Source organism: Neoarius graeffei, chromosome 23 (assembly GCF_027579695.1).
Source record: "Neoarius graeffei isolate fNeoGra1 chromosome 23, fNeoGra1.pri, whole genome shotgun sequence".
In the NCBI taxonomy this organism is placed as follows: Eukaryota; Metazoa; Chordata; class Actinopteri; order Siluriformes; family Ariidae; genus Neoarius; species Neoarius graeffei.
This window is the reverse complement of record NC_083591.1, coordinates 11,538,264-11,562,437: the sequence shown is the minus strand read 5'-3', so window position 1 is coordinate 11,562,437 and position 24,174 is coordinate 11,538,264. Positions and strand designations below refer to the sequence as shown.

Sequence of the window (24,174 nt, the reverse complement as noted above, 5' to 3'; positions counted from 1 at the left end):
CCGAACATGGACCAACTGTCACTTTGAATTTTTTTATTGTGAATTAATTCTTGAGTTTGACAATAAATGTCCTTTATCGATGTTTCAAGATGTGTGTGCATTACATACAATATCATAAATTTCAAATATATGCACGGATCTAAAGTGATATCGTGTTGAATTCCATTGTGCGTTTTTAAAGTTACTTAGTATATTTCCGCAGTTTGAACAGCCCGCCATGATATTAATTTTATCCAATCAGAATGCACGTTCATTTTCTCTGCGTAACACTCATGACGTATGTATGTGCCCAGTTGTGTTGGCTCATTGAGGTTGGGAATAGCACGTGTGAAATACCTGTTTCTGCCTCTTGCGACGATTTCGCAAGTCCACGGGTGACGCCTATCTCATTGCAGCAAATAAATTCTGCTGGACTCGTGAGCAACTCCACGTTACATTTTCCGCACGAGCACCACGCCGTGTCACCTGCACGCAGACGCTCTGCCCCACGCTCGCCATGCCCATGGTCAGCATCAGTCTCATCCTTGCCGTCATCCGAGCTTTCTTCTCTTATTTCATCACCGGAGTCGAGAGTACCTCTCCTAGGTTCAAACTGGTACCCTTCTAAGCCATAGCCTGCTTGCAGTGTGTCTTGCGGGATCTCTTCGTATGATTCGACAGAGCTGTCGCTTTCACTTGATGCGCCCGACGCCATGATTACACGCTTATCTCCTCTATTTCGGAGAGTTCCGCTAGTGCAGTGGGTAGCGCTGACGTCACGGTCTTTTAAAAATGGCGACTCTTGTGCGGTTTAGCGTATAAAGTATTATATTTACAATTACCAAGATATTTCGTTGTTTTCTAGCACATAAATTTGATAGAATACTTAAGAATACGTTACTTTGTCACATCAGCAACCGTATACATTATATTTTGTACCCCTTTAAAAGCGGACATTGCTTCTGCAATTAACAACAGTAGATACATAGCAGTAATGTTTGACAGTTCCACTGACTCTGCTATTAAAGAAACTGAAGCTGTTATTGTGTGTTACTTGGACACTGATGGAAAACCTGTCAACAAACTTCTTGGTCTAGCAGAGTTGAAACATGCGCATGGTATTATCGAGGCTGTATCTTCGCAATTTGCTGGCACTGGTAAACATGATTTCAAGGAGGAGCTAGTTTCATTTTGTGCAGACGGTGCAAGCGTCAATCATAGATTAAAAGGTGGAGTGAGGGGAAAGCTGAATGTTGACTGTCCGTGGATTATTTGCATTTGGTGTTTAGTCAATTCCTAAAGGGAACATTGACACAATAATTGTAGTTTGGCATTCCAGTAATTTATTAGTGTGATACTGGAATAAATTTGATTTAATTTTTAGGAAATAAAGAATTTCATTGTAATTATGATTTCAAGTTGATGTGTTGTAATTATGCTGGCACTACGTTACAAGCAAATATGCAACAGGATCTGATGGTCCCCCCCACACACTGATTACCTTGATCTTCATGCTGTGGCATTGGGCAATGTTGTGTAGTGTCTCTAATGCCGCTTTTCCACTACCAACGCGGCTGAGTCGGGCTGAGCCGTGCCGTGCTGAGTTGGGTTGTTGGAGTTGCATTTCGACTACAACCGCGCTGAACCGTGCTGGCTGGAAGTGGGTGGACACATTGGGTGGAGTTAGCGAAAGTGGGTGGACGTCACGTGATGTCGTTAGGCGGCGCAAACAGTGACATCAGTGACCTTTTAAGTGGTAGTCTCACGACCCAGATAGTAAACAATAATCATGGAGTCGTTAGTGTTGCTGGTCTTGGTGCTGTGGCTTATTGTCACCGACAACGCCAACAGATACTGGCAAGAGCGTATAGATGAGGCGAGGCGCATAAGGCTTCAGAAATTCTCGTAATTCTTCTTCTTCCGGGTTTACGGTGTTTACAGATCCCAGCGTGCTCGCGGGGCGTGTGTGGGCATGTGAGGACACTCCTCCTCACCAATCAGTGCACAGGGGAGTGTCTGCTAACGCCCCTAGCCCCACTCGGCTCGGTTTGGCTCGCTTCAGCCCCACTCCAAAACCGTGCGAGTTTTGGGTGCTAAGCAGGGCTGAAGCGAGTTGAGTCGTGCTGCTCTAAGGTAGTCGAAACGCGAGCCGTGTCGGGCTGAAGTGAGCTGAAAAAGGGTAGTGGAAAAGGGCCATTAGTGACACTAAGAGAACATCTATCTTTTTGAAGTGACTTAACTGTTACAGTTCAGCTACCTAAGGCTGTTAGTGCCAGTTCTTAATCTACATGCATTAAGCATGTTATCTTGAAGAAACTTGAAGTTACTCTATTACTGTTCCAGTCACGATGGTTTTAAAAGTGGACTTGAGCAACTGTAACTTGAAGTTTGATTAAACTTCAGAAACTGTTTTGTTTCATTTCTTTTTAAAAGTTAAGATTCTAGCTCCTTGAAAAATAGTTCTGGCTCTGAGGAACTTGATTTTGGCTCCTAAAATTGACAATGGGAGCCATGTGGCTCCCCTAGGAAAAAAAGGAACTTAGAGGGCTGGGGGAAGTAGTTGCTTCCACATGCCCCTTTTCCACCAAAGCAGTTCCAGGGCTGGTTCGGGGCCAGTGCTTAGTTTGGAACCGGGTTTTCTGTTTCCACTGACAAAGAACTGGCTCTGGGGCCAGAAAAACCGGTTCCAGGCTAGCACCAGCTCTTTGCTGGGCCAGAGGAAAGAACCGCTTACGTCAGCGGGGGGGGCAGAGTTGTTAAGACCGACAACAATAACAAGACCGCGAAAGATCGCCATTTTTAAGCGACGAGAAGCAGCAGCTGTACAAATGCGAAGTCATCCAATATTATTATTATTGTTGTTGTTGCTGCTGCTTCTTCCGTGTTTTTGCTTCGATATTCGCGCCAAGGTTTATGCAAACGTAGCGACGTAACTGACATATACAGCGAGGTAACTGACGTATACAACGAGGTAACTGACGTGGCTTCCCTTAGCACCGCGAGCTATGGAAAAGCAAACTGGTTCTCAGCTGGCTCGCAAGTTGAACGAGTTGTGAACCAGCACCAGCCCCAAACCAGCCCTAGAACTGATTTGGTGGAAAAGGGGTACTAGAGGTCACTTCAGACCTGCCAAGAGAAGTTTGGTAGTAGTCCAGAGTAGGTCCTGTGTCCCGGGTGTAGATAAATTAGATAAGCTAAACACTGCATTTCAAAGAGGATGGCTTTGAAACCGCTGCAGTTCCATTGGATAAAATGCCAGTACTTTTATCAGGTGGATAAGATAGATACGTGTCCCTTATTCTTTGCCTTGGAAGACAGGCTTTGACTGCAAGAAGTTGCGGCTTCTGTCATTTCAATATCCTTTGGGTTTCTGTTCTTCTGCGATCTGATATCTTGACATTTTTAAGGGTGCCACAGTAGTGGGTCAACTCCCCCTTCTCTTTTGATGGCCGGCTGTGTTCTGTTAGCATGCTTGGATTTTGATACAGTTGTGTTCAAAATAATAGCAGTCCAACATGACTAACCAGATCAATCACTGTTTTTGGCAGAAATTATATTACTACAGTGCTCAGCGTAAATGAGTGCACCCCCTTTGAAAAGTAACATTTTAAACAATATATCTCAATGAACACAAACAATTTCCAAAATGTTGACAAGACAAAAGTTTAATATAACGTGAAAGGAAGGTTCATAATATAACTTAGATTACACATTTTTTCAGTTTTACTCAAATTAGAGTGGTGCAAAAATGAGTACACCCCACAACAAAAACTACTACATCTAGTACTTTGTATGGCCTCCATGATTTTTAATGACAGCACCAAGTCTTCTAGGCATGGAATGAACAAGTTGGCGACATTTTGCAACATCAGTCTTTTTCCATTCTTCAACAACGACCTCTTTTAGTGACTGGATGCTGGATGGAGAGTGATGCTCAACTTGTCTCTTCAGAATTCCCCAAAGAAAATAATTTCTTTACACCACAAAGATGAAGGCTACAAGAAGATCAGCAAAGCTTTACTTATCAGTCAGAATACTGTCGCAAAAGTGGTAAGAAAGATGGAACTGCAACCATCTCACAGAGACGTGCAGGTCGTCCGCGGAAGTTAACACCTCGACAGGAGCGTCTTCTGATGAGAAGGGTTGAAGAAAATCGGCATGCAGGTTCACTGCAGTTATATAAAGAAGTAGAAAGCCAAACTGGGGTGACTATTTCCCGTGACACAATACGGCGTACACTGCAGAGGAATGGCATGCATGGATGCCGTCCACGAAAGAAGCCTCTCCTAAAGCCCAGGCACAAAAAAGCCCGCCTAGAGTTTGCCAGGGCCCATGCTGACAAAGATGAAGACTACTGGGACTCTATACTCTGGAGTGATGAGACCAAGATAAATGTTTTTGGAACTGACGGCTTCAAAACTGTATGGCGTCGCAAAGGTGAGGAATACAAAGAAAAATGCCTGGTGCCTACAGTGAGACATGGTGGTAGCAGTGTCCTTATGTGGGGCTGTGTGAGTGCTGCTGGTGTCGGGGAGCTGCATTTCATTGATGGCATCATGAATTCACAGACGTATTGCTCTATACTGAAAGAGAAGATGCTACCATCACTCCGTGCCCTCGTGCACTTTTCCAACATGACTAAAAACACGCATCTAAGGCCACTGTTGGATTTCTGAAGAAGAACAGGGTGAAAGTGATTCAGTGGCCAAGTATGTCTCCTGATCTGAACCCAATCGAACACCTATGGGGAATTCTGAAGAGACAAGTTGAGCATCGCTCTCCATCCAGCATCCAGTCACTAAAAGAGGTCGTTGTTGAAGAACGGAAAAAGATTGATGTTGCAAAATGTCGCCAACTTGTTCATTCCATGCCTAGAAGACTTGGTGCTGTCATTAAAAATCATGGAGGCCATACAAAGTACTAGATGTAGTAGTTTTTGTTGTGGGGTGTACTAAGTTATATTATTAACCTTACTTTCACGTTATAAATTAAACAGATGTTATATTAAACTTTGTCTTGTCAACATTTTGGAAATTGTGTTCATTGAGATATTGTTTTAAAATGTTACTTTTCAAAGGGGGTGCACTCATTTACGCTGAGCACTGTACACGGCAAACAATTTACCAGTAGGTGTAGTAGAGTCATAGAAAACCAACAGACCCAACATTCATGATATGCATGCTCCTGAGTCTGCGTAATTGAATAATTAAGTGAAAGGGACGTGTTCAAAATAATAGCAGTGTGGAGTTTAATTAGTGAGGTCATTCATTCTGTGAAAAAACAGGTGTTAATCAGGTGGCCCTAATTTAAGGATGAAGCCAACACATGTTGTACATGCATTTCTCTCTGAAAACCTGAGAAAAATGGGTCGTTCCAGACATTGTTCAGAAGAACAGCGTGCTTTGATTAAAACGTTGATTGGAGAGCGGAAAACGTATAAAGTGCAGAAAATGATAGGCTGCTGGGCTAAAATGATCTCCAATGCTTTAAAATGGACAGCAAAACCAGAGAGACGTGGAAGAAAACGGAAGACTACCATTTGAATGGATCGAAGAATGGAGCACTTGCATGTGACGTCACAGCCGATCCAGATTGTGACAGATGCCATCTTGTCGGTCAAACGCCATATTTCCGCCTTCTACTTCTGGTTCTACTTCTGCTTCTACCTTTTCTTCTGGAAAACCCTACTATATACAATTCTACTACAATGGCTGCGGCTACAAGCTCTCCCTACCTGTGCACGTTTATGTTTTTTGTGTGTATTTTTGCGTGTTGTTCGTCTGTACCGGACTTGAATATCCACTACAACCGTATGGACTTACTGGACATTGGTTTCCAGCAGAAAATGACGGTTTGTAGCGATTTCCATCGCATGCACAACATTCCGGACGAGATAGCGAGACCAGCGGGGTCTCCGTGGATTGTTATCGGAAGCAAAGCGAAGGAGGCGGCGTTGGGAGCGGAAGCAAAAGCGAGACTGCAGGCAGAGCCGGCCTGTTGACTAAGCTCAGAAAACAGCCACTCAAATCTCCACTGCCAAGCCTCTATGTCTCCAACGCCAGATCCATGGTAAACAAGACGGACGATTTGGAATTACAGCTGGAATTACCTTATTCTATTATCGGCTGGTCAGTGCTATACTCAATACTTAAGTGACTTACCCGTCCAGTGAGGATTATTTTCTTGTTTACAAGATGCCACATCTGAGTTGCTGACAAATCCTGAATTTCTGTAAAGATAACTGTCCAGAGATTTATAAGCACGCAGTGCTTCACCACTGAACAGCGAGGGAAAGTTGATGAGGTAATTATACACGTCTGGGTATTCCACCTCTGGCAGTTCAAAATCCACTGACACAGTCGTGAAAACTACGTCCGGCAAGCCATAAGGGTCACTAATCTGTAGATCGTTTATTTTAGACATATCTAGTTATCTATTCATTAGAAAAATGAGCCGTGTAGTCCGTCGGTTGAAATTGATCCATTCTGTACACGAGCGCAGCAGTATTCAGCTGTGTTTTTTACCAACAAGATGGCGGCTGTGTACTTTCCGGTCACGTGATTGCAAGATCTCTATAGCCAGAATGGCAAAGACTCAGCCAATGATCAGCTCCAGGGTGATCAAAGACGGTCTGAAGTTACCTGTGAGTACTGTGACAATTAGAAGACGCCTGTGTGAAGCTAATCTATCGGCAAGAAGCCCCTGCAAAGTCCCACTGTTTAAAAAAAAAAAATTGCCAAAGAACACATCGACTGGCCTAAAGAGAAATGGAAAAACATTTTGTGGATTGATGAAAGTAACATTGTTCTTTTTGGGTCCAGTTTTTCAGACGACCCCCAGACAGTGAATTCAAGCCACAGTATACTCTGAAGACAGTGAAGCATGGTGGTGCAAGCATCATGATATGGGGATGTTTCTCTTACTATGGTGTCGGGCCTATTTATCGCATACCAGGGATCATGGATCAGTTTGCATATATCAAAATACTTCAAGAGGTCATGTTGCCTTATGCTGAAGAGGAAATGCCCTCGAAATGGGTGTTTCAACAAGACAACGACCCCAAACACACCAGTAAGCGAGCAGCATCAGGGTTCCAGACCAACAAAATTAAAGTCATGGAGTGGCCAGCCCAATCCCCGGACCTTAATCCGATAGAAAACTTGTGGGGTGACATCAAAAATGCTGTTTCTGAGGCAAAACCAAGAAATGCAGAGGAATTGTGGAATGTTTTCAAATCATCCTGGGCTGGAATACCTGTTCACAGGTGCCAGAAGTTGGTCGACTCCATGCAACACAGATGTGAAGCAGTTCTCAGAAACCGTGGTTATACAACTAAATATTAGTTTAGTGATTCACAGGAATGCTAAGGCCCATCCTTAAAAAAAAATCCGTTTCCTGTCCACCGGGTGAGCAAAAAAATTTTCAGTCGGGAGGGATTTTTTTTTTATGGATGGATAAGAAATCACAATGCTGTGTTTGCTTTTTCTTTCAGTAATTTTTTATTACAAAAGCAGACATATTTAATAAAATATGACGGTTTAATCAACTGAAACTTGTACAAAAACTAAGTTAGCATTTTAAATGCTGACTGCAACATTTGCAAAACTTTTACAAAGGTACTTAAAATGTCCGACACACGGACTTTTTGTAGCTCTAAATCGAGCGTTAGGCCTAGTTCGGATGAAATTACACTATTAAAATGATCACTGAATGATTTGTTTTTCTGAATCTTTACTATTTTGTTGTTCGCTAGAATACCATTTTGCGATTTCACACTTAAGCAAATGTTTGAAAACTCCGGATCTCCCTCCTTCATGGTGGCTGCCATTTTTTGTCTCGCACGGCGCATGCGCAGAGCTGATTCAGTTCAGAGTGCGCGCGCACTCGGCGGAGGCAGTAGTGTGTCGGAGGGAACAGAAGCAGAGATGACGCTTATTTTGTCTCTGGTAAACCAGTCTTCTCTCGTTCAATTACGTGCTGGCATCAAAAGACACCGTTGGTTGTAAATGAACCCAAACTGAGTGGTTGGAGTGTATTTGCATACACAAATGGAGAAATGTTCGCTGAGCGTTTAATTGTGTAGCCGCCACTGCAGACCGTTGTCGTTGTTAATTCATAGCATGCTCAGCTGCGTAAATGTGTCATGCACCGAAAATAAGAGGTTTACAAGCCAGGAACGCCTCATGATGCAATACGCAAGAAAAGAAAGATTTACTGCCATTTTACTTTGTATTTGAGTAAAGTGAATAAATAAATGGTCTGTGGAAAATACATTTAATCCTGGGAACTGCGTGCACAGGACTTTATTTTGTGTCCCCCCCCCCCCCCCCCGGCTGGCTACTTATTTGTCATGGCTGGCTAGTATGAGCCTTAAGGCCAATTTATGCTGACAACCCAGTCCTCGCAGACGGTGTCGCAGATAGCGTCTGTGTAGCCCCCCCACCTTCGCAGACGCTCTGCGCGCACCTCCCAAAAATTGTGACCACCGCAGAAGCCTCGCAGACAAGAGGGCTCTGATTGGTCCACTCTACATCCGCTGTACACACACTTCCGCTTCCCTACTTTCCCGGTTTGTTTTGTTTTCACGACCGGCATTTTTAAAAACACGAGCGAAGATGGAGCAGCATGAAGAGCGGTTGATTGAGGAAGTACGTACATCTATACGACTCCAGTTCTAGTCATTATAAAAAAAAAAGTTCTAGTCATTATAAGTAACCGGAGGATAAACACTCCACTAACCACACCCACCAACTACTCCTAGCGACTTCGCGCCCCCTTGCGTTGTGCCGGTGAATAACATCGCGCACGCCTATTTCTCCCCGCTCAACAATAAATTACAACTGTCTGCGAAAAGCTATCTGCGAAAGCCTTGTCGCAAGAGCATGCAGAGGCCTTTAGTGGAAAGCCCTGGGAATGCGGAAATGTCAAGTTCGATTTTAGATTTACGAACCCGAAAAAAATGTCGAAAAACCGGCGCTAAAAAAAAAAAATTTCAACCGCACAAACGGCACTCACCTGGCCGGTGGACCGGAAACAGAACATTTTTTAATAATGGCTTAAATCCTAAAGATTTTTTTCAGTTTAATACAGTAAATATTCGAGTTTGTAATGAAAAATGCAGACACTGCTATTGTTTTGAACAGCCCAGTATTCATTTTTCTTCATTTTCTGTAAAGTAATTAAAATATTGATACATTTTTCTTCGTTTTGATGTAGAATATAAATGTACAGCATTCCCAATGCATGGAAATAAAAACTATTATAAGGATTTTGAGCTTTACTCATGTTTTTAAAACACACTGCTATTATTTTGAACAAGAAAAGTCTGGCTCGCTGTGATCTGCCTTTGGCCCTTCACAGTCTTGTTTTTGATTAAGAATCCTGAGTTTTTGTTGCTGCTGATTATTTGAGGTTTGTCTTTGTTAATCCAGGCCAAATCTATCTGGAAATCAACAGTATGCAAAGTTGTTTTGACGAAAGAAGCAAATGACTTCTCAAATTTGTAGGTTGGAAAGCTCTCCAAGTTTATACGCATCTGGGTAGGGTTTTTTTTTCTTAATGCATTTGGTCCTTTGAATTTCTTTTTTCCTTGATCTAGATGGGACATTCTTTGGTCAATGCAGCATGATCACCTAGGAAATTTCTGCATTTTGGGGCAGTCCACTCATGTCCTTCTTTGCCACAGGTGCAGCAGTTGGCTTGTTTTTGCATCCTACCCAACCATGGCCGAATTTGACAGTTGAAACATCTCCGGGGGTTAGGGATGAAGGTATCAAACAGGGACACTCAGGTAGCCTATAAGGATTCTTTCTGGGAGGTGGTATTGGTTGAAGTTATAGGTACCGGTTTTAACTATTCTGTCATCTTTACTGAGCGTTATTCTTTTCACAGCTTGTTGCTGCAGTTTGGAGGCTATTTCAGCCACTTCCATGTCATGTAACTCTCTGGTACAGATTACTCCTTTGCAGTTGTTCAGTGTAGGATGTGGGAAAGTTCTTACTGGGACGTTTACCAGCATGTTATGGTGCAACCAGTTTTCCAAATGGAATTTTTTTTTTGGCATTCAACCAGTATATGATCTCTTTAACTGTCCCTGCTACTCCTGAAATTCCTTTCTGTACAGTTTACAGAAAAGCCTATTTGGTGGCAGGGACTCCAGAATTATGAACCTATGCTAGTTATCGTTGTTTGAGGAAAGCCTCCATCTAGTGCAGGGATCCCAGCAGTAATTGAAAAAAATAGAGGAATGTAAGAAACTATCAGCAGGGGTCAAGGGGGCTGCAAGCCCCCTGAAGCTGTTGAGATTTTAACATTTAAAGATGCTATAGAACACATTTTTTACATAGATTTAACATAGAAAAGCAACAGAATTTAACAATAATGTGTATCTATTTGATGCCATATTTTGTAATCAATGACATAAGTGGCAAAAAAAAAATTTGTTATTTATAAAAATTAGATGAAAATGTAGCTTTGAAGAATATACTTATTCTAACCCGGACACTGTTCCGCTATCTCTTTTATGGACGATATCTTTTTTCCACGACATATTCAGGGCTGTGAAATTGTAAATAATAAATCCGAGGAAAAGGGGGGGTCTGGGGGCACAGCCCCCCAGACACCAAGCCATTTTAGGTGTTACATGGTGTATTCTGAGCATTTCCTGCAAGTAAAAAATTGATCTCAACAAGTAAATATTTGACTAGTCTTGGTCTTCATTTTGCCATATAAAATACCCATCAACAGTTTTCTCTTTTAAAATGAAAGATCCATGTAAAATACCTTGAAATATCTAATAAGTGCCTATGTATTTTATCTCAATCAAAATAAAAGTTTAAAAAAGTGTAAATAATTTAAAGAAATGTCAATAAAAGAAAACTTTGATAGGCCTTTCAAAATGACTTTGTGAAAAATCATGCTCAATATTTAAGTGAGAGATACCTGTTGTCTTCCAAATTACACTTAATTCTTGTATTATGTCCTGGCTTTTTCCAAGAATCTGTCACAATGTCTCTTGTCTACAGAGCAAAAGTTTAAAAAAAACTAATGTTTCTTATCTAATATATTATTTACATCTTTTCTTTTACTTCTGGCTCCTTCTATTCCTCTTTGCATCACTCCCAGCTATTTCTTTCAATTCAGCTTTCAGTAAGGCTATTAGTTATTAGTTCTATAGTATTTGCATTCCTCTATTAAAGCTATTTACAAAATGTTCATAGTCTGTCAAACAGCATCTAATGAAAGTCTTTTAATTTTCTTTTCTTTAACACCATCTCTTTCAGTTTTGCAAACTTGTTCTTTTTCATCTTTTCCTTCAGTCTGTGTGTGTTCTTTTCTAGCCCTCTTTGCATCTCTCTCAAACACCTCCTTAGCTTTCCTTTTTGATGGCATCTTAACTATGTCTGATCTTACACCCTGCAAGTACAAAATCCACGTACGCGGTGCCAGGTCACGCAATAGCTATTTTTAGCTCTGTCATTCGCAGTCAAGACGTGTTCCACGCTCAGCTGGCATAAAACTCCGCGAGTCCAGCTGTATTGAGCCGCCGGTCTCGTGCAAGGCAATTAAAACCGACTAGACCCCCCAATGATTTTTAATGCAAAAATAGACGTTTTATGAAGATGATATTTTTCGCGACAGAATCCGCGGAAATTTCACAGCCCTGCATATTGAATTAAGTTCAACGCATTAGAAACAAAAGCACGAACGGAGTTAAAACACATTTTCTAGCAAAAGGGCGCAGCCATATTGTTTTCTCGTTCTATCGCGTACAATCTCGCAGTATTTACATCAATTTAACTTTCGAGTGTTCCCGAATGTCAACGAGAACAAACGAAGCTGACAAAAACATCACTAAACAAGCAAACCAAATCAGAACGTATTCTGCTGGTCATTTTACTTAAACATTTTTAACGGATATACAAGAGATTTAAAAAAAAAAACCCACCACTTTGGCTAGAAAAATAGCGGAATTCCGCTAAATAGCGGACGTCTGGGATCCCTGATCTAGTGTCAGTCAACATCTAGATCTCGTTCTAGCATCCATTTTTTGGGCATTTGTTTATTAGCCAGCTCGTTTGAGTTTAGTTTCATCATCTCTGCTCCTCACCCACCTCAGAACCCAATAAGGAGACAGACAGAGCTGCGCTTATCCTCCAAATGTGCACCAAGGATACAGGGATAGTATACTTGAGCATGGGAACTCAAGTGTTCTTCCTCGATTGACCCTCTGCCAAAATCTTCTAGGGAGAGTCAAGGTATGGCCAGGGTTTCTGCCAGATGTTTTCCCAGAAAAACCTTTGACTAGCCGACTGGTTGAATCGGGCCCTTCCAATCACCCATCTGAATGAAGCAGGAGCCAAAGTTTTGTGTTGGCTCTGTGGTAGCCTTAGTAGACCACATTCAACTACCAGGATCTCTTCCACCACCAAAACAGGTCACAACTCACAGCCAACAAGTTGCCCCGTTTGTCACCTCTTATGGTCAGCAAAGGGGTGCTGGGGATTTATTCTACCCTCGACTCCCCACGAGGGCTATTAACTAAAATATTCCTTTTATTAAAAATGAAAAAGTTAACTATTGGGCCTTTTCTTAATAAAACATTTGTGGACACTTCTACCTCCAATTTTCTTCTCTTTCAGCAACCTGTAAAAAGATAACTCCAATTTGTTGTTAAATCTATTTGTTCAATCAACTGCACAACAACTGTTTCCCATTTTAGATCTGCTTTTTTGTGGCATTAGAGCTGCGTTACTTCTGCCTAGGATGAGGTCACACGTATTCCCACCAAGATGGGTTACTGCACCCTAAATGTCTAAATGCAATTACAACTAGGAAAACTCAACAATTGCGATTCATGTCGTTATAAATTTGTATCGTGATTTATCATCTCATGATATATCGCTACATGACGATTCGAAGACCCAAAGAGCTTTGTGCCAACCATACTTGGTGCAGATAAATAACCAGATTGGCCGTGTACCACCCTACTCCCTAGCCTAGGAATCTCCCTACCACTTTCCTCACATCGGTGCCACAGCTGCAGACTGGAGCGACTGTTCCAATTCAAGGAGCAAAATGACCAAGTTGCTTGTACTCGCCTTACACAAGACACTGCTGCAATACCTTGTTAGAACGTCATCAGTAATCTTCATTCAACCTTTCAGTAGCACATGTATGGTGAAACTGCAGGCATGCAGCGCAAGGTAACAGCTTTTAGTCCGTCATACATTCTGAGGCACATGCCAGAGAACCCAGGCACAGTATGGCAGATGGTCCAAAACCTCCTTTAATACTCTCAACATGGTCTTTACATTGTAGCACTGCGAAATCCTTTGTACGAGTGGTCTAGCAGGCTGGTAGGCAAATTTAGTACGGTGCTGAAGCCAGAGTTGAGCACTGCGGTTCAGAACTCCATGAAGAGAGGAGACGATTCTATCTAATAGGTGTCTACTGCCTGAAGCTCCGACTGTAGTCACAAGCCCTACAGCGAGGGGCACTCACTGACCTGGACAAAGCAAGAAGGTGACGGGGAAATGATGGCTATTTGACAATGGTATTTAAATCAAATACCATGTTATTCAGCCTTTTTGAATTTATTAAAGGTAATCGAATGAATGAGTGTGAGAACAAGATAGTATCAAGGTCATATTCGCCATCGCTGCCGGTTAAGACACGTGAAACAGAACTGTAGTTACCGTATTTTTTGGACTATAAGTCGCACTTTTTTTTCATGGTTCGGCTGGCCATGCGACTTATACTCCGGTCCGACGTATATATGGGTTTTTTTTCACCGCAGAATAACTGGAGCTGACGCCGAGTCTGACGACAGCCACGCAGAAGAAGAGGAAACGGTGCTTCGTCTGCCGCTGGAGTTGGCAGAGTTGTTCAGAAGCGACACCGAGGATGAGGAATTCAATGGATTTGCTGATTTGGAGTGAAATCGTCAGCTTGATAAACTTGACTGACCTGTGTTTTATTATTAATGATAGGCCTATAGTTATTTAAATAAGTTATGTAATGATTTTCGGCCTATAGGCTATTGAATAACTTGATGTTGCGGTACATATTCAGCCAGTTTTTCTCTGGGCTATTATAAATGATTTTGTTTTGCATTTTTCAAAATAACTCTCCTTCCAAGATGAACTTTATTCTTCGTCTCTGATGTTATGGTGTTAATGGTCTGAATAACGTTTAATGTTTTTATCTGATATGACGTTAACTGGCAGGCGCACTTTCTGCCTGTTTTTTTTTCTCTGAGCGGTTGTTGTTGTTGTTTTTCACTAGACGGTTGTTTTTACTACCGTACCTGTCTTTGGAGATGATATACCTATAGACTACTTGGCCTCTGATTTGATGAAATAAAATTCGACAAAAATGAAGAATGACACTCCTCGATGATGACTACAGTTTTAAGAACAAAGATGAAAGAGCCATGGGGCGATAATAAGCCCTACCGGTAAAAATATTCTAAAAGCAAACTGATTAATGCATCAGTAATAGGCTACTAATATTAGTTATTATAATAATATAGGCTATTAGTAATAACGATAGTGATAGTATTAAAGATAGTAGTAGATATTTAAAATAATCAGACTAGGCTACTTACAGGGCAAAGGGCGCGTTATCACTGCTCAGCTGTTCGTTTATTAAATAAACAATCCAGTTGCGCAGTAACCACGCGCCGCTTATCAGATAGAATCACAGATTCTATGGATAGAATAACCCTTCAAAAAAGTGCGACTTGTAGTCCGGTGCGACATATATATGTTTTTTTTCGTCTTCATAATGCATTTTTTGGCTAATGCGACTTAAACTCCGGAACGACGTATAGTCCGGAAAATACGGTACTTGTGATTATCCAGATTTGCTGTAATGGCTTCACACATACATGCATAAATAGCCACTTACCTCTGTGGTTGTCTGCATGTCAGGGGGCATGGGGGGCATAGGGGGCGGTGGTCCCATCATCCCTTGAGGAACAGGAGGCGGCATTGCGTAAGGGTTATAGCCATAGTTGTAGCTGTTGTACTGATCATAACCCCAGTGTTGGTAGTAATTGTTGTAGGGTTGCTGATAGTACTGCTGTTGGTAATTGCTGTTATAGTTGTGAGTCTGGTTGTGGTAGTTGTTTGATTTGTTGCTGTAAAGGTAAATTGAGGACAGTTTTAATAAGGGCTTGCTAACATTTACACTGCCAGCTTTTGGACAGACTTGCAAACACGTGCTACTCCTCATGCTAGAACAAACAGCCCAGTTTAGGTTTACCCTTGACATAATGCACCAAAAACAAGGCTCCAAACCACCTTGAGCAAGAACACTGAGCCACTATTGATTTACATGTACCAGTGTGTTTCAAAACGATACATCAAGCTACACTTTAAAAAAAAAAATCACAGCAGTCATGCGACAGCTGTTCAAGCTAACAACTGGCACCCTTTACCTTTTGTTGACTGCGATACTGATTCTGATGGATTTGCCCCCCAGACCTGTAGCATTCTGAAACTCCTCCAGGGATTTCTTCTGCTCGCTCTCATCACCAAACTTCACAAACCCGTAGCCCCTGTTTCATGAAGAACCACACTGAGGTGTTAATATTTCCATGTTCGAGTTTCTACACTTTGAACCATGCAGCAATATATACATATTTCAAAGTTTTCAAAGAATGGTAAAATAATTTGAAATTAGTTTGACGGTAGAACTTTTCTTTTACTTTTAACATGAAGTAGCATCACTTCATTTGTGAGCTGCTCTTGCTTATCCTATATGGGAAAAACGATAGTTTTAGCAGATGTAACAAAGGCAAATCACATCCATGTATAGTGTGGCCCCTTTTTGGGAAAGCAGGATAAATATTAAGCAAAAATTATTGGTTCATAAAATCACAACAGTCCTGGAAACAAGTTTCTCTTCACCGCATATTGGTTGGAAAAAAAAGTGAAACAGTCAGAAATGGACAAGAATTGTGTTCATACTTTGAATTTCCGTAGGGATCAGTGACAACTTTGGCTCCTTTGCATGAAGGGTATTTTTTCAGAAAGAACTGATGTAGCTGATAATCATCGACTTCTGGTGTGAGGTCTCCAACAAAGACAGAAAATTCAGGCCTGAGAAACAGGAAAGAAATCAGTACAACAGATTTAGTTTAAAGGTAGACTGCCCTTCAGATTTTTCAAGTGTAGGTAAAAAAAAAAAACCCTAACACCTAATTATTTTTGTTTAGTGGACCAAAAGCTACTAAATTTGAAAAATCACAGACTTCCAATTTTATTCTTTTTTTTTTTTTTTTTAATTAGAACTATTAATGAACTTAGGGCCATGTGCAGAGATGCCTACCCCAAATTTTGAATTTCAGTATTCTTGAAAACATTTTTCAGTATTTTGGAATGACGTTCAGTAACATTAATTTATGCGCATTTCCATTATAAAGAGGTATATATACACCAATATGTTTAACATTTAAATTATTAAAAAGAACTGTTTTGTGTGAATTGAATAAACAAAACGCGAGCAGCCATCTCAACTGAATTTCCACTCAACAGTGGGCAATTATTTTTTTCATGGGGCCACATGAGAAACAGAAAATTTTGTGGAGGGCCGGACCAAAAGGCTGAACTAAATTCTGCATAATATTAATTGTATTTCTTTATATAAAGCAGTAAATGACATTGTTTTTACAAGCTGCTAAGACTGGTAAGAGTACGGAAAAAACGAGGTTGCCTTACAAAAAATGTCATTTATTCAATCAAATTTCCCAAAACAATGGTTAACAAAATGTGAACGTTTGTACCATTTTTTTTTCAGTCACATTCACCCCGAAACACAATAAAGACATCACAATATTGTCTTTCTACTCCAAATATCAAGCAAGATACATCATATTATAATAATGATGCCCACATTTGTAGTTTAATCACCTGCTGGTGACGTCACACGATGTGATTGGCTGGACCGTTTGAAGGATGATGTACAAGTTTGTGGTTGGTCTGGACAAATTACGGAAGTAGTTATCGCGGGATTAGGTTTCGTGGGATTTCATGTCATGTTCATGTCGCGCGCGTTGCGTTTTTGTTGAACACAACTTCAAAATAAAAGCAATGCACATTCAGTCCATGCATGAGGTAAAATTAGAAAATACGTTTATTTTGTAATTTCTCATTAACCTTACGTGGGCCGGTCAGAATGAACCAAAGGGCCGGATGCGGCCCACGGGCCGGAAAATGCCCAGGTCTGTTCTAGAGCATACAATTTCTCACATTTTTATAAATACAATAGTGTTCCCTGTTTGCAGACATTACGGTTGACTACCAATCACTGGCATTGAATGTAACTCCTCAAAAGTATTATATTATATTGCCTGGCAAAATGTTCTACCTGTTAACGGATGCTAATAAAATTTAAAAAAAATTTCTTATTTCATGCCAAAGAGAGTCCGACATTGTTATCTTAATGTCCCGATATATAAATACTTCAGCATAATGCTTCAGAAGAGACATTGAATAAAATGACATTTATAATTGTATTTAAAACAGTGGAATGATCAATTTTTTGCCACAATCCCAACAACACTAATCATAAAATTCTGTTTTTGATCATACCATATGTACATTTGCACTTGCAACACTGAAAAGACTTTGAATTAAAGAAGTACAGCCGGTGTTTGATATTTCAGTGAATAAAAATCAGACATGTAAAAAGAAACTGAATAAGTTTAACTCGCATTTCATGGCACTAATTGGCAAATTCTACTTCAAGCACAGGTCAACCATCACCGCTTCAGCACGGGTCACGTTCCGTGTCTTTTCATCCACAGATTTCGTAAAAAACTGCTGGATACCCCCAGATTTCCTTTCCGCCTGACTCGCCATTTCAGCATACTCCATATGTTTTTTTTGTAGTTGACATGCCGCGTGCAGTCATCGCGACCACCATGAGTGATGTTAATGTCAGTTCTACACAGTTTGCAGTGCGCGTATCCATTGCCCTTTTGACTGGGTGTAATGCACGGCCATTCTACCGTATCGAAAATAGCGCGAACAAATGTGCGGAATCTGCGCATGTCACACACAGCATGTGTGGTTGTCGTAAAAATAAATAGCCTAGCCGTGAATCGCGCACGGATTGAAAAAGTCGCTTGGACATTTAAAAACAACTCACTGGAATTTTTAAAGACTTTATAATAATTCCGTACAGAATAACACTGTTTGCCGTAACATCGTATTTACGTAACTTTTCCGTACAAAATACGGCCAATCCGTACTAGTTGGCATCTCTGCATGTGGCACTAAATTCTTCGCTATTTTTTTCCTGCTTCACCATGACCCAATTCAAGATACTACGTCATGCATCACATGGTGGGCTTTCTCCGTTCGCGCAAGGCATTGTGGGATACAAATTTGAAACAGGAGAGAAAAATGGAGGGCGCGAGTGTGCGAATGTAACGTGAAAGACCGACGACAGTAACGGAAAGCAAGAAGAAAAAAACGTTATGTTGCGAAGGAAAGGACGCAGGACCAAACCAAAACATCGGCGGTCAGCGAGCACCTCGGTGTGATCGGCTATTCGTTTAGCGACAAAATTATGTAACTGCCAGCGCACGGTCAAGGTAAACCTGCGCATGCGCACACCGGACTTCCTCTGTCTGCTTGACTGCGCGCAGTGAGCAATTTCACGCACATTATTTGCTAGGGAATACTCTCAGCTTAAATAACTTCCCAGCCACAGAATGGCCTGATATTTTGTGAGATATTACAGAAATAAACATACATCACAAAGACCAAAATTCAGAGCGAACCAAATTTCACCGATTTTATGAAATCGAAAGGCCGTCTAGCTTTGAGCATTTTGGTCTCAACTAAAAATCATTAATAACCACTCGGGCAGTTTAATTAGTCAGCTATGAATTACAGATGAGTAGCACTGAAACATAAGGCACACGAATAAATCCTGACTCACCCAGGCTCAGGCCTTTTCCCGTATGTTGCATAGTTCAGCTTGAACTTTCTTGGCTGAAAGTAAAAAAAATAAAATAAAAATAATGGCAGGGTCATTAAAATACAGAAAATAAAATTATTCCGAAAGGAAGGACCCATTTCTCTGGAAAATAGAGAAAATTAACATACATATGTATATGATTACATACCTCATCACTCAGTACTGGGCTTTATCCACTCGTTCCTAACACTGACCAGTTTATTCACCAGCTTCAAACAAAGTCACTATATACTGTAAACAGCCTCAAACACCTTCATTCAGAAAGAAATCAAGCTCTGTGACTTGATCACTAATCATACATATAATCGTGTTTAAATAAGCCACCACTTAAATGCTTGGACACATCTGATTAAATGTACGTGTTTCACATATAAAAATTAGGAATACAGAGTGCGCTGTTATACTGATCGAAAACTAAGGTCTTTTTTTTTTTGTTTAAGTATCTGTGCCTGAACCTGTGATGACGTTTACTCCCATACAGTGAAGCAGCACAATAAAACGGGGCATCATAAAGGGTGTTCACACGGCACATATTTGCATCGATGCTGCACCGATGTATTTTGTTGCGATATATCTTACACCGGTGTAAATTTTGTGGAGCGTTCACACGTCACAAACCTGCTTACTAGAGAGAAGCGTGTTAGCACCGGTGCAGCCCCACTTGCGTTCACACGGCAGTTTTTGCGACCGTGCTATACGATAGTAATAATGCGGAAATTAAATATGCGCATGCGTGAAAATGTACTTCCTTTTCCCGGTTGTCATGGCATCACCAAGTGCTGGGAAAACAACGTGGATGAAGACACCAGTGTTGCCAGATACTGCTGACGGTTTCCAGGCCAAAATATGTTCAAATCTGCCAAAATGCACTTAAAACCGCCTAATCTGGCAACACTGGAAGACACGCAGTTCTGTTGTTGTTGTTGATATTCGCCATTTTGGAAGCGCAAAATACCAGGATGCAAATTATGCAATGCCCGTATGTAATCAACTCTCCTCACGCGTAGCGAGTCTACCCCTGTAGCGTTCAGACGTCCCATTTTATATCGGTGCTGCCCCGCAAACTAGCATTTACTCCGGAGTAAATTTCTTAAACCGCCTCCCGAGCAGGGTTCGATTTGCACCGGTTTAAGCAGCTTTCAGGAGCGACACCGGTATAACTTTGTACCGTGTGAACGCTCTACCGGGGCAGCCCCGGTGCTACACCGGAGTAAAAGTTGCCGTGTGAACACCCCTATACAGTAACAATTTTCACCTGAATCTCAGTCCCCTGAAATTCATTCAGTTTAAAAACAATAAAAGTTGATGCAGGATTCATTTCCAAAACAAAAAGGATACTTGAGATTGCTTTGAAACATCACCCAAAGACTTTTTCTGAAACTTAGAACTCTTGCAAAGCATGATGAGGGAATGTTTTTAAGGTTCACCCTATGAACCCGACTGACGTAAACTACATCCAAATTCACATTATGTCTTGGTTGAACTGCTCGCAAAAAGTGTTCATTGCAGAGAGCCGGCATGTGACATGAAACGGCTCGACTTGATCTTAGACGGCTTGTCTAAGGTGGGGTTTACATTAGACCGTATCAGCGGATCATCAGATTAACGTTTTTAAAAACGATTATCGTGCACACAGCAACGCCAATACACGATTCGCGTGCACACATCAACGCCAATACACGGATACGCTAATCACATGACTAATTCGGCACGCAAGTTGAAATGTGTCAGTGCGGCTCATCGCTTCCTCCTCAGCGGCTGCGCTCCAAATCACTCCGCCCTGAACAGCGAGTGACCTCTGGAGGGTGCGCACTCCAGCCCTGCGCAGCTCACAGAGCGCACGAGTGAAGCGCACGAGCAGTGATTCAGGACTGAGCGGCTGTGCGCAAGTCACTTACCACTTGCAAGTGGAAGGATGGCAAGCCTAAAGACCATCATAACTACACAATGGGCAGTATTTGCATCAGTATTTGCAGTATTTTCATACTTTTATACTCTTTAATGAAAGGTGATACAAGGCGGAAGTCCGCGCCGTTTTTCAGCAGTCGCGTCACATGACCAACGCCAGCGAATCAGGAAGGTGGATGTCACAGTGACGTTGTCCAATGACGACGCCAGCTAGAGCTCAGCACAGCGTATCCGCGTATTCTCAATGTTTACACAGCACCGGACCAGACACGATCTGGATTGAATACGTGGACCCTGGCGGATTCCCGTTTCCCGGCGTTTCCAGGCGGTTTAATGTAAACGGACAGTGCATCCGCGAAGAAAACGAGACAGATACGGTCTAATGTAAACTTGGCCTAAGTGTTAGCAAGAAAACTTATTTTGGATCTACATTTACATCTAATTTAATCACGGTTATAATTTGTACACAGCTCTGTGTCCATCTCCAGATGCATTGCTCTTGTTTGAATTATTCATGAGCTGGTTACTGCACAGATATACAGTATGTTAAAAAAAAAAAAAAAAAAAAAAAAACACACACACACAAGAAAGAATGGAACTGGAGCTTTGGAATAATACTAGTCCCATTTGTACTGCGTTTGTACATACCAGAGTAATTACACTATGAACACAGATCAAACTTCTGCAAAGTAATCAAGTTTCTTCACCCATTTTCACACACCTGCTCCTCCGCTGAATAAAATCACAAAGTCCTTATTGCTTCACAGTGTACAGCATATCACAATCATGAAACAGCAGAAGTTAACCTTTCTGATGATACGAGCTGTCTCTCTCTCTGCGACAAAGCGTTGTCGAGTAATCCGATTTTGAATTCACAGAACATTAGAAAATTTTCCCATGAGGCACTAAGCACACATTTTTGCAAGTCACAGAGTATCTCACAATCATGGTTCTTATATTGCCGGATTCCAGACAATCTCCACAACACGGGCTCCTTTACTGCTAGCATTTTATGGTGTTAAAAGTCAAAGTCCCTCTCACGCCAGAATCTGGTCTTCCCAGGCAGTCTCCTGTCCCAGTACTAACCAACTCTTTGAGGCGTATGGGTGTGGCGCCGATCTCCGTTTCGATAGCCCTCGACCTCTCACCTATTGAGGTTTTTCACCTGACGTCACAGGGTCACGTGACGCCCCGGTGTCCGCCATTTTTAAGGTCAAGCTAGCTAATGTCAACAGCATCATAGCTAGTATGTTACTGTAGCAATGTTTACGTTCAGTCATTTGGATGACTGTTAAAACCTTTCAGTCTCAAGTTTTTCCTTTACTGTATTTACTAGTTTACTGTAATTATGATCCGGCAGCTATTTACACCGGATCCAGTGTAAATAGCTGCCGGAGCGCGCTCCGGCTTGCTCCCCCTCAAATTAAGCAGCGCGCTCCGGCTTGCTCCCGGAGTGCTCCGGCCGAGGTTCCGGAGCGCGCTCCGGCTTGCTCCCCCTAAAATTAAGCAGCGCGCTCCGGCTTGCTCCCGGAGTGCTCCAGGAGCAAGTCGGAGCGCGCTGCTTAATTTGAGGGGGAGCAAGCCGGAGCGCGCTCCGGCAGCTATTTACACTGGATCCGGTGTAAATAGCTGCCGGATCATAATTACAGTAAACTAGTAAATACAGTAAAGGAAAAACTTGAGACTGAAAGGTTTTAACAGTCATCCAAATGACTGAACGTAAACATTGCTACAGTAACATACTAGCTACTATGTTGTTGACATTAGCTAGTGCTAACAGCTAGTACACTGCTACAACACAGACACCGACCCTAATAATACAGTTCTTGGTCATTGCCTGGTAACAGCAAATTTATAACGGGCCATGTCTCAACAGACTAAGAAGTTATTTCAATGACATTTAATAACATTTTGTTTATCCTGGGGGCCGAAAGTAAATGAAAATGTGAACAAACCTTAGCTGTAATAAGATGGCGACCACCGGCTCCAGGGACGACCCGCTGATGTAGGCATGTTACCCAGCCTGACACAAAATATTTGTAGGCATCCAAACTCTTATATGCTTTCAGATCAATACCTGTGTATGGCGATGGGTTTTTAACGACATAGGTATACAGATCATGTGGGCCGAAGTCAGGTAAAGATGAGGGCTTCGTGTACTTCCGAACGTCAGTGAACAATCCTGGTGGAAGCAGGTAAACGTCGTTCTCTAAGCCTGCTAACCTCAATTTTTGCAAATACCTCTCCCTCTGCTCGCCCTGTAAATGCCCTACGTCGCTGGATAGTGAAGGTGTTTTCTGCATCTCGCTCCTTTTTCTTTTATGTTTTTCGTTTGTCGCCTTCCTCGCATTCAAACTGATTCGAGCCGTGACGTCCAAAATGGCAGCCTCATATGACTTGGTCACGTGGGTGAAAAACCTCAATACAGCTATGCTACTCCTCTAGTAACTGTACGAGTTTGACTTCCCCACTCGCATCTATATTGCAGCGTGCCTTGCCAGACGGTAGCAGGTACCGTTTTTATCCCCTGCTGGCCGAAAGGAGATTATGTCGTGGCGAAGCCTGCCCGCCCGTCCTGGAAAGGGTTCTCACCTTCTGAAATCAACTCCTCTCATGATTTTTGGAGGAATTTCACGAAACTTGGCAAAAGGCTTTGTTATAGGACAGTAATATACATATCGTTTGCAATACATGGTGCGTCAAAAAAAAAAAAATTGATATTAGTTGAGATGCAAGTATCCCAGAAACAACACAGTCTCAGCAAATGAAACTGAACAGGCTTAAAGGAGAACTGAAGGCAAATTTAATCATCAAAATTCTATTTCTCATTTTATTAAATATACGAATGCATGTTTGATCGCTATTTTGTCACTGCTATAGCAAGTTATGAGTGTTTGAAATGTACTATGCAATACATCAGTCCAAACGTCAAAGCAACGGCCGTAAACGAGATACGTCGAGACCTGTGCGAGACATCGTAGGACAGAGGTAAAACGTACAGCGGAAATCAAAGTGACCAACATCTGCCAACGTTGTCAAAAGACGTGTGCGCCCTCTTTCGAATGCTGATGTAATCAAGCCGGAAGTTTTGTTTGTTTTGATAGCAATCAGGAAAGTTTGAAAAAAGTAGGCAGTAATCGTCATTTAAACTCGTTTTTGTGCAAGACTTCGTTTGGAAAACAGTTCTCAAAATGGTGGCACTGACACCTGGCTGACACTTGACGTTTCCAAGTCTCGTGAAGATCGCGCGGATAAGCGACGCCTGCCGTGGACCAAACAAACCAAATTCAACAT

At 41.8% G+C, this 24,174-nt stretch overlaps 1 protein-coding gene across 1 annotated transcript in view; it reads right to left on the bottom strand.

Annotated features, from left to right (window-relative positions):
* trnau1apb (tRNA selenocysteine 1 associated protein 1b) overlaps positions 1 to 24,174 on the bottom strand; it is a 47,215-nt gene that overhangs the window by 15,855 nt on the left and 7,186 nt on the right. Inside the window, exons 4-7 of the mRNA XM_060905758.1 lie at positions 18,934 to 18,986; positions 15,954 to 16,085; positions 15,422 to 15,541; positions 14,890 to 15,121 (exon numbers count right to left, since the gene is read on the bottom strand). Coding sequence (XP_060761741.1) covers positions 14,890 to 15,121; positions 15,422 to 15,541; positions 15,954 to 16,085; positions 18,934 to 18,986 — 537 coding nt within the window. The remainder of the gene's footprint in view (positions 1 to 14,889; positions 15,122 to 15,421; positions 15,542 to 15,953; positions 16,086 to 18,933; positions 18,987 to 24,174) is intronic.